This window comes from Pyrus communis, chromosome 10 (genome assembly GCF_963583255.1).
Source record: "Pyrus communis chromosome 10, drPyrComm1.1, whole genome shotgun sequence".
Taxonomy (NCBI): Eukaryota; Viridiplantae; Streptophyta; class Magnoliopsida; order Rosales; family Rosaceae; genus Pyrus; species Pyrus communis.
The window spans coordinates 3,282,876-3,300,214 of record NC_084812.1 but is presented as its reverse complement, the minus strand read 5'-3'; the positions used below and the strand labels follow the sequence as shown (position 1 = coordinate 3,300,214).

The 17,339-nt window shown below is 39.5% G+C and overlaps 2 protein-coding genes, 1 long non-coding RNA gene and 1 pseudogene across 10 annotated transcripts; 2 read left to right on the top strand and 2 right to left on the bottom strand.

The window, feature by feature from the left end:
* Positions 1-14: 14 nt before the first annotated feature.
* Positions 15-4,421, top strand: LOC137747420 (uncharacterized). Of its 8 annotated transcripts, none has more exons than XR_011069967.1 (11): positions 15-136; positions 430-473; positions 587-763; positions 1,649-1,746; positions 1,876-2,280; positions 2,745-2,842; positions 2,931-3,043; positions 3,162-3,379; positions 3,468-3,593; positions 3,674-3,739; positions 3,832-4,421. It is a non-coding gene; the product is annotated as an uncharacterized lncRNA (long non-coding RNA). The 8 variants fall into 8 exon arrangements; XR_011069966.1 differs by having other exon boundaries at positions 2,741-2,842; XR_011069963.1 differs by having other exon boundaries at positions 1,876-2,297; positions 2,741-2,842.
* Positions 4,065-8,276, bottom strand: LOC137747419 (probable glycosyltransferase At3g07620). Its single transcript, XM_068487523.1, has 5 exons — positions 8,199-8,276; positions 6,787-7,632; positions 6,569-6,699; positions 5,961-6,315; positions 4,065-5,805 (listed from the first exon to the last, which is right to left on the bottom strand). The coding sequence occupies exons 2-5, from the start codon at positions 7,609-7,611 to the stop codon at positions 5,137-5,139; spliced, it is 1,980 nt and encodes a 659-aa protein (XP_068343624.1). The 5' UTR covers positions 7,612-7,632; positions 8,199-8,276; the 3' UTR covers positions 4,065-5,136.
* A 666-nt stretch (positions 8,277-8,942) lies between these two features.
* Positions 8,943-12,071, top strand: LOC137748330 (CRS2-associated factor 1, chloroplastic-like). The gene is made up of 5 exons (XM_068488472.1): positions 8,943-9,951; positions 10,170-10,297; positions 10,441-10,666; positions 10,767-10,894; positions 10,999-12,071. Exons 1-5 carry the CDS (start codon positions 9,096-9,098, stop codon positions 11,983-11,985), a joined length of 2,325 nt encoding a protein of 774 aa, XP_068344573.1. The 5' UTR covers positions 8,943-9,095; the 3' UTR covers positions 11,986-12,071.
* Positions 12,072-12,381: 310 nt separating this feature from the next.
* LOC137746589 (sugar transport protein 14-like) lies at positions 12,382-15,253 on the bottom strand (annotated as a pseudogene).
* Positions 15,254-17,339: the final 2,086 nt, after the last annotated feature.

Sequence of the window (17,339 nt, the reverse complement as noted above, 5' to 3'; positions counted from 1 at the left end):
GTGTGAATCTCAAGTATCTATTCACAGCTGTGGGAATCTCAAGTATCTACGGCAGTGGGGAAGCCGGTACAATTTTTTCTGTTGCGTTCTAAATTCAAAGAAATTGCAACATTTCTCACATTTCCGACAGTCAAGAGTAGGTTTCTTCCCGAAACAGTAATTCACGATTTGTTCTGTTTTCTTGTCTTAGTTCCATTTGATTGTTATGGTGCAGATACACTTTTTTACGGGGTTGTGTTTCATCTCACTGTGTGCAGGTTCACCCAACTAACACACTTTTTTACGGGGATGTTTGTCTGGTGAAGAATCGGAATCATTGTCACTTGATGATTCAAAAGGCCCGAGTGATTACGCAACCTTTCGTGTTCTGTTCTCGTCTTAGTTCCATTTGGTTGTTATGGTGCAGATACACTTTTGTACAGGGTGCAGGTTCACCCAACTAACACGGTTTTATTAGACCAATTTTGTGGAAGGTAATCTGTTTTGTTCATATTTAACTTCTTTCTTCCATCTTTCATCCTCGAAAATAATCATGTCAAGTTATCTAGAATACGTTAATCACAGATAAATTGGATTAGTATTTCAGCTCACTTGACAAGGGATTCCAGTAAGAGAATTGCATTAAGAGAGGAGAGCAAGCGCGGCACAACTAAAACTTGGACGCGAAAATAGCAGATTTCGGTCTGTCCATGGTTTTTTCCAGTGATAATGGGACTCGGGTGCTGACATAGGTCATGGGCACAGCTGGTTATCTTGATCCAGAGTATGTTCAAATTTCCTTGTTCTATTAAACCTTTTTATCATGTTATAATGGTTGAATAAAGAAATTTGATGTTTATAGTTTTACTGGACAACCTGCAACCATAGAAAGTGATGATCTTGTCCACATGGTGGAGTGGGTTAATCCTGAATTCCTGCAAAGGGATTTTACAACTATTTTGTATCGAAGGATTTTAGGAGATTTCAGTGTGGAAAGCCTTAAAACAGCAATGACATGCACAACTTCCACGGTTCCACTGCCCAACATAGAGCCACCATTGATTTTGTGCTGTGTCAACTAACGCAATGTTTGGAATCAGAGGTGTCTAAGCATCAAGAAAGAACTCCAGGCTCAAATGAAGAAACTCGTGTTTCTATTTCACCATTCCAGAGTTCACATAGAGTGATTTCCATATGTCCAGATTCCACAAATGCGGGTTCCATGACAGCACCATGCTAGGTAGCTAGTTAGGCTTTACCTTTGCTGGTTCCTACAAACTATCTCATTCATCCCATGTTCAAAACTTGGTGGTTTAAAAATGGGTGTGGGATCTGTTGTGCAATGAATCAGTGTAGGCTAAATACTAGTATATATCCATATTGTCCTTGACTTAATCACTTTGGTGCAATACTTTGGGTTGTGTCCCTGACTTATATGACACCGCATAACCCTAACAGGAACAATGTTTGAAATGCTTTGACTAGAAAATACGTTGGCTTGACCAATTTGCTCTCTTAGTATGAACATTGCATGATCCATTGATTGTCGCAGACTAATTAAGGATCATGCATGCACTGTGCAAGTTGTGCAGCATGAAATTACAAATCCAGAGTCATATACGTTTTTCGGTTTTTCTGATCGGACATTGTCTCTCATTTTAAATACCAGGTAGTTCATAGGCTGCAATGAGACACAGAGATGAAGATCTCAACTGGTTTCCTCATCCTACTGCTCTGCAAATTTTGTTCATGGAGAGCGCCAAATAGGTTAGCATTTTCCTTAACAAAAGCGAATGGTATTGCATCCTTCAGATTTATATTTTCTATCTGCTTATAAGTTCTTTTTTATAACGTTGTGAATACAAATGTATGAACAATGAGTGGTTTGGTCTGCAGGTACCATAACTATCAATGGTTGAATAAAGAATTTTGATGTTTATAGTTTTACTGGACAACCTGCAATCGTAGAAAGTGATGATCTTGTCCACATAGTGTAGCGGGTAAATCCTGAGTTCCAGCAGAGGGATTTTACAACTATTTTGTATTGAAGGATTTTAGGAGATTTCAGTGTGAATTCGGTTTGGAAAGCCTTATAAACAGCAATGGCATGCACAACTTCAACCTCCCAACATAGAGCCACCATGGGTTTTGTGCTGTGTCAACTAACACAATGTTTGGAAACGGAGGTGTCTGGGCATCGAGAAAGAACTCCAGGCTCAAATGAAGAAACTCGTGTTATGATTTCACCATACCAGAGTTCACCTAGAGTGATTTCCATATGTTCAGATTTCACAAATGCAGGTTCCATACCATGCTAGGTAGCTAGTTAGGCTTTACCTTTGCCGGTTCCTACAAACTATCTCATTCATCCCATGTTCAAAATTTGGTGGTTTAAAAATGGGTGTGGATCTGTTGTGCAGTGAATCAGTGTAGGATAAATACTAGTATATATTCATATTCTCTTCGACTTAATCACTTTGGTCCAATACTTTGGGTTGTGTGCCTGACTTGTATGACACCACATAACCCTAACAGGAACGATCTTTGAAATGCTTTGACTAGAAAATACGTTGGCCTGACCAAATTGCTCTTTTAGTATGAACATTTCATAATCCATTGATTGTCATAGACTAGGCATCTCCATGTAATAAGGATCATGCATGTATTGTGCAAGTTGTGCAGCATGAATTACAAATCCACACTGTCATATACGTTTTTCTGTTTTTCTGATCGGGACATTGTTGCACGTTTTAAATACCAGGTAGTTCATAGGCTGTAATGAGATAAAGAGAGATGAAGATCTCAACTGGTTTCCTCATCCTACTGCTCTGTGCAAGTTTCGTTCATGGAGAGCGCCAAATAGGTTAGCATTTTCCTTAACAAAAGCGAATGGTATTGCATCCTTCAGATTTATATTTTCTTTCTGTTTATAAGTTCTTTTTTTAGCTCAGATCCAAGCAAGTGCAAGTTGTTCCAATACTTGGATCATAACTATCAGCAGTGGCCCTCCTTCTAGTTATAGTGCTCATACTCGTATGGAAGCTTAGAAGAAAAAGAAAACTAGGTACCATTTTATATGCTTGATACTTATTCAGTTAGAACCAATGCTGTTACTATGGCTTAGTGGTATTCCTATGATCCTATCCACTTTGTCAGAACTCATATGTTTTTGTCTGCTTAAGCTGAAGATGGAGAAAAACATAACAAAACACCTGTAGCATCAAAGAAGTCCCAGTTCAATTACGACAAGATTTTACAATACACCGAAAATTTTCAAACTAAAATCAGGAAGGGAGGATTTGGGATTGCATACCATGGCTACTTGAAAGATGGCACTCAAGTTGCGGTTAAAATACTTTCTCCATCGTCATCGCAAGGAGTTAGGGAGTTCCAAACAGAGGTTTGATAGTTATAATTTAATTCCTTGGAATGCAAGTTAAATGCCTTGTCTCGTTGGTTAGAGATTGATGAGTTCCTTATCGCTGCAGGTTGAGCTCCTGATGAGAATCCATCTAGAAACTTGGCCTCATTTATTGGATACTGTGATGATACCGACAACTTGGCACTTATATACAAGTACTTGCCTAACGGAAACCTAAGAGAATATCTCTCAGGTATGTAGTTATATGTTTTATAAGCATTGTCCTCCATCAGAGGGTTTCAAAATATTGAAGTGTCACGTTAATGGTTGCAGATGCAGATAGAAGCTCACATGTAACTTGGGAAATGAGACATCGGATAGCATTAGATATTGCGTTAGGTTGGTGCTGCGTGTTACTTCGTACACTAATATATTTGCGTAAGTTCATGTGCCTAATTCAACTTATGTACATTGTGAAATTTGGCTCACAGGGCAACATTACTTGCATAAAGGATGCAATCCACGTATCCTGCATAGAGATGTAAAGATTGCCAACATTCTCTTAAGCGAAAACTTGGATGCAAAAATAGCAGATTTTGGTATGTCCATGGTTTTTCCCAGTGACAATGAGACTCATGTTGTGGCACCGGTCATGGGCACAGTGCGGTATTTTGATCCCGAGTATGTTCAGACTTCGTGTTCTTAGAATTTTGATCATTACACTCCCTGACTGGTTTGAAATGATGTCAATCGGTGCGTTTTGGGAGGAGCTCGATTCTTTTCCTGATTTTCAACCTTCAAGTTCCATCACAACTCGAAAGATTAGACTTGTGGGGGTCGCCTAAGCTCGAGTCTCTAACAACTTTGAAGATACACGATTTTAGTGGACTGGAGGCTTTACCAGATTGGTTGGGGAACCGTACATCTCTTGCCTCCCTTCGTATTGAACCTTGTATCACTTGTTCGACGTACTCTGCGTAGTCTTTATTTTTTGCGGTTTCTCTTTTAACTGTAAATGCTATCGAACTTTGGTCGCATTACGCTCTAAATTAAAATTGATAAGAGTGAACATTATGATCTATTGAACTTCAGTTGGATGTCCATACTTTTGATATTTGAAAGAAAAATGTGCCTTGGGACGAAATTTTATGTTCAAATATATGTTAAACTCCACCTTCATTTGTAAATAAAATCCCTACGCAGAATGATTTTAGACGGACCCATCAGCATCATATTCCCCCTTTCGGTCCGGTTCTATATTATTGTTGTTGTACACTTTTCTTCGACATATAGTCCTACCAGAAATAAAAACTTTCGATCAAGAGATTATTGTTTTCCTTAGGTGAATATTATGACGTGGCTGGCCGGGCCAGCCTTAGAGATTTATGAACCCTGTGAGGTCGAAACCTGCAGCTGATTAGGCCGGCCCTAACCATTGGTCATTTACAGACGTCCTCGCTATCGGAGTCGAAATTGTCGAGTACACAACTGAATTCACCCCATTTACAGATAATAAAGGAGGCTTTGAGCAGGATCCCTCTCCGGCAGGGTGAATAGCATCGCAGCCGTGTTGTCTTGGCCAGGTGGACACAACATAAATGACAATCCGACGACCATTTCCTTGTACTTGAACGAATCCCTCTGTCAGCTTCGAATTCAATTTCAGTGGCAAAAGATTCAGTAGAGTCAGTGTGGTTTCTGTGTCTCTTTGTTTGCTGCTTTTTCACAGAAACCTTTTAATCTGCACTCACCGGTCTTCTTTTTTAGTATCAAAGAACCCGAAGAAACTCCCATCTTCATCTGGTTTTTAACTGAAGAATTCTGTTGTACCAGACTGAATGAAGTACCATATGAAATAAGTCGTACTTCTTGGGCTTCTTGTGCCAGAAGAAATGTTGTTGCACCATCTTTATTCTCGACATCATTGTAAGGTACTTCTCTTCCGGGATTGAGAGCAGAATGTTTCTCAAATTGGGGATGTCCCTCTCTTGTATGAAAACTGCAAATGCCTCCCAATTAAATACTTCAAAGAAAGGAGGCATGTAACTGTCCGATATGATGACTGGCACGCACTTGTAGAATATGGCCTCAACTATTCGAGGTGTGTGGACCTCGTAACCCCTGGCACATATGCAATACTTGCTGCTCTTCATGTATTCCCTGTACATTCTTTTGCCTTCAATATCATGCGGCATTGGGCCAAAGATTTTCATGTCGGGTTCTTTGTTTGCCCAGTAGTGTAGCAGGATTGGTCGGAGATAGCCATGCAAGCCCCCGGCAAAGAAGGCCAGGATAGATCTTTCTGAAGCAGGTTTTCCTCCAAGATCCTGAAGAGGATTCTCCACGGAACGTATATATGTCACAGGTAGACTGGTGTCCTTGCCAATTTCGAATTCTCTATCGACATGAGCGTTGCAAAGAGACCTGATGCAATTCTTCATGCACTGTTTTGTGAGCTTGGGGGCCTGAAATTCCAATTACAAGGATGTGTTAGATTAAGGCATCGATTGAAGATAGTCTAAAATCCATAGGACCTCATCAGCATAGACAGACAAGACCAGAAAGATTAGTGACTTTGACAGTATGAAATAGAAACTAGATTGATGCATGAGAATCATACCCAGTCATGACAAGCAACAAGAAAATGATCTGCCCCTTTCGTTCTGTTCCAGAAAGGATATTTTCTAGAAATTAACCCAACATAGCTCTTCAAAACTTCTTCTAGGACCGTCTTACTCTTACCATGGATAGAGTGTCTAGGAACAGTCAACCTTAGCATATGCGAATCGAAGGGTAAATAGAATAAATGAGCTTTCTTGGGGTCCCTCACAACAAATTTTTTATTTCCTTCAATTAGTTTCATAAACCATCCTTCTGAGGCATAGATTCCTCTCATCAAAGGCTGATGGAATACCGGCTTTTCACCTTCCCTGTAGATGTAAACTTTGAGCATGTGCTCCATCAAGTCATAACTCCTGCAGTCGAGTACAAATAAAATCTCAAGATTGTCACGGGTTTCCAAAAAGAAGCCTACATTTCAAATTTTTTACTCTCGAAGGATTCCATATCTGTATAGAGACGATAAGCTTCAACGTGAAGCAGATATTTGAAAAGCACCATATTTATATACAGACACAATTGAAGCAGTTTACAAGCAATCATAAAGAGAAAACAATATAAAGCATTTACTAGATGCATATACGGAGTGGACAGACAAATTGGGCTTACCTTATAAATTTGGAGAGATTTCGGAAAACAGAAGCACTAAGTCCTGCATTATCCCTTATGATGGGAGCATTCTCAATCTCCAGTTTTGCAGATTGTAGTTCACGATCACGTGCTGAGTACCTCCGCAGTTGCTAGTGCCAATAAAAGTACAAGTGAGGATCTGGAAATCTAACTCATTTCTAGTTTCCCAAATTGGAACCTCAAAATTAAATTCATACCATTGAACGAGAAGAAACAGAACTTTGAAGCAATAATGAGTTCATCTGTGATATTGATGTTGGTCGTCGGTTCCACTTCCTTAGTACAGATATATCAGTCATTGTAGAATTATCATCCAAGGTGACTGAAACAGGTTGCCGTAGCTCAATCTTCTGGTGATCAATTTGGGTTTCTATATTTTGTTCGACATTGCCGTTTGAATCTACATTCAAGTTTTCCGGACTCTTTGTAGAGCTTTCCTGTGATACAACTGGCACAAGACCAACTTCATTAACCCTTAAACCAAAGCTGATTCCAGGCTCGTTGTCTTCCCTGCAACTGTCAGCTGATTCATTAGCTGTCTGTAAGTAACCATTTTTAAAATCTCGAGTCTTTCCCCGGAAAAAAACTCCATCTTCATTTCCACCCGTTCCCACGGGATAACTCTTTCCAAGTGTTACATTATTCTCTAACATGGAATCCCCGGTGGAACTGCTGTCATTACCAAGTGCTAATCCATACACCCAGGTCTGTTGATTCGTATCATTCCCATGCCCAGATTCTTCCACCGAATCGGAAACTTCAGTGTCATTAACCACCAGGCCCTCTACACCACCAACACTAAACTTGCCAGACTTTGACATGTTTGAGCTACCAACATTGGCAAACATTGTGGCTGTTGAAATCGAACCAATATCAGCAGGGAAAAAGAAAAAAGTTGTGTCATAGGGAAGCTCAAAACACTGGGATACAACTACAATGGCAACCGCCCCGCCGATTATTAACAGCAGTCTCCGGATTCCAATGTTCCAAAATCTCTGGGTTCGAGCAGCAGCAGTATCCATATCATACAAAAAGCACAACAGCTGAAACAAAAGATTATACATTTACCACAAAAACTATGATATCCATATACTTAATACATGCCATCAAGAAATTACACAAATATTGCCAAATCCAAAACAGGAAAAGATTTAGGATTTTCGTAACAACGGAAAGGTGACTCAAAGGTCGCAGGTTTAAGTCGAGAAAACAGCATTTTTACAAAGCAAAGATAAGGGCGCAATAGACGTTCCCCACTCTCGCAAACCGGGAGCTTTGTTAGCTTGGCTTCGTCCTTTTAGACTTTTAGTAGCAGCCTGCCCACTATATTAAATTAAAAAAAAAAAAAAAAAAACCCATAAATTTAAAGACTTTACAAAACCAAATAAGGATTAGATTCACTGTTTTGAACACACTTCAAAAGCTGGAAGCAAGATTCTACATTTATCACAAAAACCCAGAAATCTTTATGCATTCCATCAAGAAATTACATAACTTTTCCAAATTCAGATTTCAGAACAGGAAAGATTTATGATTTAAAAACCCCTCATAAATTTAAAGACTTTACAAGATCAAATGAGGAATTAGAATCACTGGTTGTATTGAGTACCTTGAATGAATGGGGGAGCTCCGACTTCAGAAGAGATCTCTGTAGCCTACGGTCAACTAAAACTGCTACTGCTTCTGCTTCTGCTTCTGCTACCGCTTGGCCAAATTATTATAATCTCAGAATACTCCACGCTGGAAGTGGAAACGGCAGGGTACAGCTAAAAAACCCTTCCTGTTTCGTGGTATTTACGGTGAAGCCACTCTTTCGTCATCCTTGAGTTTTACGCACTGAAAAAACGTCTACATTAGCAAGGGGAAACACTTTTTTCGTATCAATATGTTAACGTAATTTAATCGTAATCATTCAAATAAGAAGAAAGAAAATAAAATAGATAAGATAAAAGAATCTCTCCAGAAATCAGAGCACACAGTGCTACCGATATTGACTTAAACACTTTACAAGATCAAATAAAAAGAATCAATCATTGTTTTTTAGTACTGTAGCCAAGAGGATGTTTGGTATTCTTTTAATTTATAGTTTTCAAAAGTTATAAATATAGCTAAGTTAATTGGTAATAGTAATCATTAGTTTTAAAAACAGAAAATGGAATCTACGAAGGTACCAAACATGCCCTTAAATTAGGGGTTTAACGGGGACTCCGAAAGTAACCTTGCTGTTGCATATTACTACGGTGAAAGCCACGTTTTCGTCAAACGGCATGTCGTTCAATTAGTTGTCGCGCTCGAAGGGACATGGCCGTTGGCAGTTAGCGCCAAGTTAAACCTTAAGCCCCCCCTCTCTCTCTCAATTCTTCCCTGCAAAATCTCACCTTGAAAGCCCCCTACTGTCAGCTGCTGCGACGTCGTTTAACTGATAGGCATCCAGAACCCAGCAAAAGGACTCCTATCTGCTGAAAGTTTGAAGCTTTCGGCTTCAATTTGAGGAACCCAGCAAGAAATGGCGCTAAATTTGCCCACTTCCTGTCCCATTTTCGCGCCACTATTGAACCCGAGCCCCACCCACAACCCGGCCCAGCACCGCCCGCCAACGGAGGTCCGATTCGCGCGGTGGAACAACGCCAACGCCGAGAAATTCAACCAACGCCGGAGGGCCCAGCAAGAAATCGAGGACGATATTCGCCGGGAGCGCCGATTCGAGTCCGCTACCAGAATTGCCACTCTTTCCGACTCTGCCACTGACACCGCCGCCGCCGCCGCCAACGCCACCACGAGTAGTGAAACATTTAAATCCGTTGGCACGCCGTCGTATCCCTCGAGCCCTTCAATCCCAGGCAAGAAATCCAAGTACTCCAAAAACCCTAACCCTAACGATTCGCACCCGGCATTTCGCCGAATTATAAGACCCACGAAGGTCTCGAAAATTTTGAGGGAGAAAAGGCCGGCAGTCGACAGAAAAGCCGACATTTCCATCGGCGACGATGGGCTTTCTTACGTCATCGACGGAGCCCCTTTTGAATTCAAGTACAGCTACACCGAGACTCCTAAAATCAAGCCCATTAAGCTCCGGGAACCGCCGTTCGTGCCATTTGGGCCCACCACGATGGACCGGCCATGGACGGGTCGGGCCCCCTTGCCAGCAAGCAAGAAGAAACTGAAGGAATTCGACTCTTTCCAGCTGCCTCCGCCGCACAAGAAGGGGGTTAAGCCGGTGCAATCTCCGGGTCCGTATTTGGCGGGGTCGGGTCCTAAGTATGTGAAGTCCAGGGAAGAGATTTTGGGGGAGCCGCTGACAGTTGAGGAAGTTAAGGAATTAGTTAAAGGGTGCATCAAAACCAAGAGGCAGTTGAATATGGGTATATCTATAGATAATCTTCTTCCTTTGTTTTTTATAGCCTTCATTTGGGTTTTGATTCATTTGATTGCTTCTTAATGAGATTTGTGAAATTGGAGAGCGTTTCGATTTGGGTTTTCGTTGATGAAAGTTTTTGACTTTAGAGCTTCGAAATGCAGGAAAATAGTAAGAAAGGTTATGAGTTTCTGGTTACTGATTCAGTTCATTTGGAATTTGTAGGTAGAGATGGTTTGACCCACAACATGTTGGATAACATACATGCTCACTGGAAGCGCCGGAGAGTGTGCAAGATTAAATGCAAAGGTGTTTGTACAGTGGATATGGAGAACGTGTGCGAGCAATTAGAGGTTGGTTTCTCCTTGCTGATTTCTGAATGGATATGTTTGGGGATGTGTTTTTCTTCCAGTTTAGTTGAATATGCTCGTCCTTGTGTTTTACTTCCAGTTTTTCTTTTAAGTTAATTATTCTTGGATCATATATTATTTGACAGGAAAGAACTGGAGGGAAGATCATTTACAGGAAAGGTGGAGTGATATACCTTTTCCGAGGCAGAAACTACAACTATAAAACTCGTCCTAAGTTTCCTCTCATGCTTTGGAGGCCTATCACTCCTGTATATCCTAGACTGGTTCAGCGGGCTCCCGAGGGTCTAACAGTAGAAGAGGCATCTGAGATGCGTAAGAAGGGACGGAATCTGATACCAATATGCAAGCTTGGTAACGTGGTTATGCCTTGAATTTAATCTGTTGAATGGCAATAAGAATGTTTAAGGTTTGGCCTCAAGTAAACTGATAATGTGTTGTTTGATTTTAACAGGGAAAAATGGTGTGTACTCTGAATTGGTAAAAAATGTCAGAGAGGCCTTCGAAGAGTGTGAGCTAGTTCGAATAAATTGTCAGGGGATGAATGGGAGTGACTACCGAAAAATAGGTGCTAAACTTAAGGTATGCTAAATTTATAGTTTCTTTGTTTAACAAAACATTTCTCAAGTCATGATGATTTTCATAACAAAGCATGTTGAGCAATATTCTTTGCCATGTGAATGCAGGATCTTGTCCCTTGTGTGTTAATGTCATTTGAACTTGAGCACATTCTTTTGTGGAGAGGACGGGAATGGAAGTCTTCTCTTCCAAATCTAGAGAGTGATCTCAAGGAAGTCAACGAATCTGATGTTGATGATTCAACTTCAATTGCATCAACATCATGTACTTCTGAAGTTGTGGGGGCAGAGGGAAGTGAGGATCTCTCGCCATCACTATATGTTGAGCCACATGCCACAGTTGATGGGGCTTCTACCGTTGGAGGAACCTCTGAAAACAAACCCATTTCAGATGTTGAAGGCTATATAAACAATGAATCAGAAGCTAAAATGAATGCCAGTAACAGCTCAACATTGCAAGACAATATCCACTGTGCTGATGATAAGTCAAAAACTACGCCGCTTACATCTGAAATTGATCCCATGTTGGCTAAAGCAGGCTGTGCTGATGAAGCATCACCAACTGCAGTAATGGGGTCTGGGACCATGGCAGTGCCTGTTGGAAGCGCCGAAACCAGGTTGGATTCCATAACGGTAGGTCCTGGAAGTGACGAGAATCCTCAAGAAGCTTCAGTAGGCTCACAAATTCATAGTGAGCCAGCAAAATTGAGTGCACCTTGTACAGAAAATGTGCTGTTACTCTTGAATGAAGCTGTTGGTAGTGGGAGTGCACTTATTTTAGATGAGTCATCCCTGGATGCCGATATTATTTATCAACGGTCAGTTGCCTTAGCGCAGTCTGCTCCCCCTGGCCCGGTGTTTAAGCATCAACGACCCAAGAAAGTAGCAGTTTTAAAGAGAGTAAAGGTTGTGAAACAAGATGCTGGGGATTCAGAAGTGAAAGAGATAACAGTTTCTGTGAAGAGAGGAAGTGAGAAGATTCAGAAGAAGGGTAGTAAAGTTAAAATGACAAGAGATTTTGGTGAAAATATACTAGATAATGTTGTACCACAGGGAAGTTTGAGAGTTGATGAACTTGCTAAGCTATTAGCATGAGTTCCTGAGACGTATTTATGAATGTTAACACAGCTTTTGGTGATAAAATATGACACATTATCTCACATGACTTCCTCTCCATCTTATTTCACTTCCCATTTCAGTTTTCAATTTCTGTTATTTTAGTCTTGAAAACACAAAACCCCACATGTATTGGACTGCAGAGGTGAGAACCGGGAAGTTGGGGACAATATCGGTGTTGATTGGTAACCGGCCATTCGACTAACTCATAAACTTTATCATGGTATTAGAGCATCTTGTGGTACCACGAATCACCCGAATTAAAGGTTATGCATACTTCACCCATCCCATATGGCATTTCCATATTTCGACACTTTGATTTGATATCAAGGGTGGAGATTTATAAATGTGCTTTTAATGTTTCAGTCACAACTCTTAATATCAAATCAACACATGGTGTCCAGAAGAACGAGACTCTTCCACATTTTAGCTATGACTTAGGGACTTATCCAACACCTAGATGACATCAATTCTTTAAAACTTTGAAAATTGTTGAAACTAATCCCTATTATCTGTAGAACTGGGTTTCAGAAAACAGACTATGGAAAAGAAATCTGAACAATGTTTTATGTACTAGCTAGAGAGAGATTGATTCTAAACTTGTGCTCCAGACTTCCCATCTGGTTGGCTTGGCTTCCCATTGGGTCCAATTTGCTCCCCATCTCCTACTATTCTTTTCCAAAACCAATGTTTCTGAAACAGAAGATATAATTCTTCTATGGGGACTTGCTTTGTCTCTGGCAAGAGGAAGAAGATGAAGGTACTCATGATGATTATCAAACAAGCAAACAGCAGAAAAATCCCATATTGAAGATGGCAAAGCCCTGCGAGGAAGCCCTGCGCTATCAAAGCCGTGAAGAGGAGATTGACACAGACAACGACACTATGTCCAGCCGAACTCATCTCTAAAGGAAACAGCTAACTAGGAACTAACCACCCCAAAGGACGCCATGACCTTCCATAAGCCAAAACAAATATGCATATGACGATAACAAGGAAGGTTCCTATCCCTTTTGGGAGGATTTCTCCTTGTCCAAACTTCAGGGCTAGGGTTACGGTCACAGCAACCTGCGTAAATTCAGACATTCTAGTGAGTAATTTATTTGAAGTCCGGAGAAAAACTTCCGTACCATTGGGATGTCAATGTGGCGGCATCCTAAGCTAATCAAATGCTGGCGTGTATTATAACTTTCCCATGCGACAGTACTTGATTGACTTGGAATACTGCCACAGTGGCATCCCAGTTATAGGCATTCAGGTAATTAAAGTAAGAGGATTTACCAAGCAGCATATCATTTCAGTTCCAGCTTCTAAGAAGGAAGCTCTTCTACGAAACTTATCATAATAACCCATTGCAATGAATGTAGCAACAAGAAGTGCTCCACTTATGAAGACAGATGAGTACAGAGCTGCCCCCAATCCATATCTCAAGCTCTGAAATATGACAGGTGCATAGACGAGGATCGAGTTCATGCCAGTGAGCTGTTGGAATGCAGGGATTCCCAAAGCCCCTATCACCAATTGGGGGTGATTTTTTCGCGCGAGTAGATCCCTAAACGGGTTCTTTATGGCTCGAGCTACATTGCTAGCACCAACCAGGTTGGCAAACTTCGCGTCAACTTTTTTGGTACCTCTCACTTTCTCAAGTATAGTTCTTGCCTCTTCTAACCTGCCTTGCTCTACAAGGCTATTTGGGGTCTCAGGAAGAAAAAGACCCCCAACAAACATAAGAACTGCTGGGACTGTAGCTAATCCAAGAGACAATCGCCAACCCCACGGATGGATTTGATCGGTTCCATAATTTATCCAGTTAGCAATCAGGATGCCTAAGCAAGCTGTCAGCTGGAAAAGTTGGTTAACTGCTACTCGAATTTTCACAGGAGCCATTTCCCAGAGATACAAGGAAACTGCCTGGATTACAGAACAAGAAAGTTGTTAGTAAATTAGAAATTAGAGGTCGACGGATAGCATAGAATTAAGCTTACACGATTTCCAAATCCAAAGCCAACACCAAGTAATATTCGTCCGATGATCAACATTGCAATGTTTTTTGCAGCAGCATTCAGGACTGCTCCTAAAAACAAGCTGACTGCTCCAACAAGAATACTTGCCTTTCTTCCTTTGTTTCGGGTAACATAAGAAGCTCCGAATGTAGAAATGAGGCCCGCAAAGTACAAACAGGATGTGAAGAGTGTCAAAATTTGGTTATCATATTTACAGTAGTCTGTCTCATTGAGGTGCAATTGCTTCCAACTGTATATTTTGGGGAAGAATTCCTTCAAGAAATCATCCATGGAAGTCACTCCACCTGAAATTTACCAGAGAGTAACTTGTTATGGTAACTCTTAATTTGTAAAGACTTCTGTCTATTTTTATCAAAAGGGAATCATGGAAAGGATAAGCTCCAATGTTAGGTGAGGAGCACATCACTGATCGTTTGTTGCAACTAAGGTATATCATTGAAAGATTTTTGCGGCAATTTGGAAATTTAGTAAAGGAAAATGATTGCATTGTTTTGTTGCAACAATCCATTTTTTCTAGCCTTTGAATTGAATAAATAAACAGAGAATCAAGGGATGGAAACATGAGAAGCTCAAAGAGAAAACGAGAGCGTGAAAATCGCAATCATGTGACAAATAATACCAAGAGTGAAAAAAATGTCTATCTATTACTTTGAAATATACCATAAAAGCCTTATATCATCATTTGATAAATTTTTTTTTTCTTGAACAAACATAAAAAAGTCTTCATCTTTCTCTTCATATGTCCATGAACACTCAAAATTTCATATTTCAGACACCTCCCCTAATCTCTCAAATTAGTTCTATAAAAACATTAGTACCGAAGCTAAGCATCAGTCAAACAAATCCGGTTCACAGGATATGATGATGCTAGGAAATACAGATATATGGCAAATCAGAAGATAATGATTTTTACAGTCCCGTCACTCAATTCTCCTCTAATTTATTCAATCCAAATGCTAGAAAAACAACGAGGAGTGCATATGAAAGAAAATGAGAGTGAAAATTACTACCTAATAAATAAAAAATCTAATCTATTTAAAATTTTGAATAGACCAGGAAGAAAACTGACCTGAAACACCATGATCATAGCCAAGGAGGAAGCCTCCAAGAGCTGCAACAATGTAGGCAAAGACGAAATACCCAGTAATTCTGTACTCATACTGATGAGCCCTTTCAGATACTACTCCACCTCCAAATCCTCCTGCCATTCTCTCTCTCTCTCTCTCTCTCTCTCTAATATGTCAGTTATGGCAGTAGAACTATTGGCTTGCTTGAATGCTGGGGAACAAGGACAATATATACATAGAGAGGAGCAGAAGTGTCTGTGTGTGTGTGTGTGTTTGTGTCTATATACGAGTAAACTGTCGATTTATCCCCTAAACTTCCACCTAATTTTCGATTTCCTCCCTGAACTTTTCTATTGGAAAATTAAGGACTCAAACTAATTTTTTTAGCCAATTTGCTCCTACCGTTAGTTTTTCATATATTTCATCCATATTTCTGTTAAGTGAGACCATGTGCACAATATGTGATGGTAGTTAAGTCATTTAACTCTTAAAAATGATTAAAAAACTGAAAATAAAAAAAATAAAAACAAATTTTTCCCTCTATTTTTTCCCACTAATTTTTATCCTCAATTTTTTTTTTTCCTCTCACTTCTATGCATGAGAAATGTCATATGGTGTTATTTTCTTCATAAGTAGCTAAGTTAATCTTTTTCTTGAAGCATGTACTACTATTGTTATTTTCTCTAACAAATTAATAATTTGACAAACGCTCATAGTGTTATTGTCTCCAAAACAGTGCATTAATATAAGAAACATGTTCATAATACTCATAAAAAAATGCTCAAGATAATTACATACTTTTCATAATGCCATAATAATCCCAATACAATTCCACAAATGAGAGGGTTAAATAAAATTGAGGATAGGAATTAGCGGGAAAAAATAGAGGGAAAATTTTGTTTTTTTAATTTATTTTCGGTTTTTTAAACATTTTTAAGAGTGAAATGACTTAATTACCTTCACATGTTGTGCATATGGTCTCACTTAATAGAAATATGGACGTAATATATGCAAAACTAACGGTAGGGGGCAAATCGGCTAAAAAAAATTAGTTTGAGTTCTTAATTTTCCAATAGAAAAGTTCAGGGGGGAATCAAAATCTAAGTGAAAGTTCAAGGGGTAAATCGACAGTTTACTCGTCTATATATATATATATATATATATATATATATATATGAAATATTAGTATCCGGTCCCTAATTTTTGTTCATTGATTAAGACCTTATTAGTTTTTAGATTTTCATCAAAGTTCCTATCATTAATATATTAATGAATTACATATAATGTCACATCCCAGACTCCAACCTCTCGGATATTGTCCGCTTTGGCATTCTGGGCCTGGACTATGTCGCAGCCACCCAGCTACCGCACGGTTTTGTTCTTGTGGATCGTAGTCCACAAAAGGCCTCTCTGAAGTTAAAGCTCTGGGCATGGATATATAAGGCCCAAAGACCACGCCCTCACGGGCAATGTGTGATACTACAATCCACCCCCCTTAGGGGGCCCGACGTCTTCGTCGGCACACCACGACCGTGAGTCTGGCTCTGATACCAAATTGTCACATCCCAGACTCCAACCTCTCGGATATTGTCCGCTTTGGCATTCTGGGCCTGGACTATGTCGCAGCCACCCAGCTACCGCACGGTTTTGTTCTTGTGGACCGTAGTCCACAAAAGGCCTCTCTGAAGTTAAAGCTCTGGGCATGGATATATAAGGCCCAAAGACCACGCCCTCACGGGCAATGTGGGATACTACATATAAGTTACATAATTTTTATAATAAAAATTAATTTTCAATTCAAACATTTCCAAAATATAAAAAATAAAATTAGAATAAGTTTGTACCTATTAAATTTTTATAAAAAAAACTGATATGTATCAATTCTTAAATATACCAATTTGTTATATGAAAAATGTACCCTTTTTTAATATAAAGTGTACCCATTTTTTATATAAAATTCATTCAATCTTTTCTCTAATCCATTTTTAAACCTATATAGGTACATTCTATTTCGTTAATTTGATAATGTATCTATGTCAAGTTTAATAGAAGAAATTTAATAATATTATTAAGCCTAATATTATATATATATATATATATAATATATAGTGTTTTTGAAAAATGTACCCATGTTTTGGTACAATAATTTTTTGGTTGGTTTTTTATGAACGTACCCATGTGTAAATACACACACCCACAATATATATATATTGGAGAGTATAATTTATTATTAATATTTTTA

What these genes read in the sequence shown, in the direction of transcription:
- LOC137747419 (XM_068487523.1), bottom strand. Translation starts at nt 7,611, where the DNA reads ATGGATACTGCTGCTGCTCGAACCCAGAGATTTTGGAACATTGGAATC. An exon ending in CTGTTTCTTCTCGTTCAATG is followed by an intron (nt 6,700 to 6,786) that starts GTATGAATTTAA and finishes TATTGGCACTAG; the next exon opens with CAACTGCGGAGGTACTCAGC. An exon ending in TTGTTGCTTGTCATGACTGG is followed by an intron (nt 5,806 to 5,960) that starts GTATGATTCTCA and finishes TTGGAATTTCAG; the next exon opens with GCCCCCAAGCTCACAAAACA.
- LOC137748330 (XM_068488472.1), top strand. Translation starts at nt 9,096, where the DNA reads ATGGCGCTAAATTTGCCCACTTCCTGTCCCATTTTCGCGCCACTATTG. An exon ending in ACGTGTGCGAGCAATTAGAG is followed by an intron (nt 10,298 to 10,440) that starts GTTGGTTTCTCC and finishes ATTATTTGACAG; the next exon opens with GAAAGAACTGGAGGGAAGAT. An exon ending in AAATAGGTGCTAAACTTAAG is followed by an intron (nt 10,895 to 10,998) that starts GTATGCTAAATT and finishes ATGTGAATGCAG; the next exon opens with GATCTTGTCCCTTGTGTGTT.